This window comes from Aphanomyces astaci, assembly GCF_000520075.1.
Source record: "Aphanomyces astaci strain APO3 unplaced genomic scaffold supercont1.46, whole genome shotgun sequence".
In the NCBI taxonomy this organism is placed as follows: domain Eukaryota; phylum Oomycota; class Saprolegniomycetes; order Saprolegniales; family Verrucalvaceae; genus Aphanomyces; species Aphanomyces astaci.
The window spans coordinates 216,823-217,977 of NW_009798309.1; the positions used below are offsets into that span (position 1 = coordinate 216,823).

Sequence of the window (1,155 nt, forward strand, 5' to 3'; positions counted from 1 at the left end):
GCGCTTAGGGGCCCAAGTATGGTGCGCCACCACACGAACCGCACCACACCTTACTGCACGCACCACCTTCACCGCACAGAGCGCACAGCCTACATCCCACCGCACGCACAGCACGCAGCGAACGCACTACACCACAAGGCACGCACAGCACCGCATGCACCACACACTGAACACGCCGCATGCAGTATACGCGCCACACTGCACGCAGCACACTTCACCCACCGTTCTACACACACTGCATTACATGCTAGCACCGCACTCACTACATACCGGTACACACATCGCACTCACCAGATTTTCAACTCACAGCGCACTCACCAGATTTTCAACTCACAGCACACACTGCACGCACCACATTCACCGCATTATTATCATTGTGCCTATTCTATAGGTTGTACAACGCGCCAGCATTAGAGAGGTTTAGCAACTCGTTCCATTCCGCATCCATAGCGGCGCCCCAACATATGGTGACAAAAGCAGAGTCTACCTCTCAAACATAGTTATGGAAACTGTCAAAAATAATGCTCAATCCCCATAATTGACCAATTGTATGGAATCAATTCCATTCTGTACATTTTCAAACGACTCGTGGTCCCAGTGTCGACGCCGACCATGACCACACCAGTGAAGCGACGCAACTACACCGATAAGGAGGACGTGATGCTCCTGCGCCAAGTCTCTCTCGAACTGCCGTTTTTGGCGCGCCGTGGCATCATCATGGAAAAGTGGACGGCTGTAGCGCGGGCCCTTGTCGCGTCCGACGAGTTTACACGCACCGACCTCGATGCCAAGAAGGCGAACAACCGCTTTAATCTCCTTATTGACAGCCACCGCAAGCACAACAAAGATTCAGAACGAGCATCCGGGGTCTCCGAGGAAGTTTCAGAGAAGGTCCTTCTGTTGGACGACCTTCTCGCTGTAGTCGACGACGCGAAGGACGAGGAGGCAAAGCGTGTTGTATCAACACAAAAGGCCAACCAGCACATTGAAAACTTGGGCAGCATTGTCCGCGACGAAGCAATGATATCGTTGGGCAAACGAAAGCAAGCATGCGATGTCGAAGGTGCTGTCGGCGGCGGCAGCAACAAGGTGGTCAAAATGATGGCTATTCTCAATGAACAGGCGAAGTCTGACCTCGAATTTAAGAAGGAAAAG

The 1,155-nt window shown here is 52.6% G+C and overlaps 1 protein-coding gene across 1 annotated transcript; it reads left to right on the forward strand.

The window, feature by feature from the left end:
- Positions 1-612: 612 nt before the first annotated feature.
- H257_13212 (hypothetical protein) lies at positions 613-1,133 on the forward strand (the record flags this gene model as incomplete). The annotated part of the gene is made up of 2 exons (XM_009840679.1): positions 613-1,063; positions 1,123-1,133. The coding sequence occupies 2 exons, from the start codon at positions 613-615 to the stop codon at positions 1,131-1,133; spliced, it is 462 nt and encodes a 153-aa protein (XP_009838981.1).
- Positions 1,134-1,155: the final 22 nt, after the last annotated feature.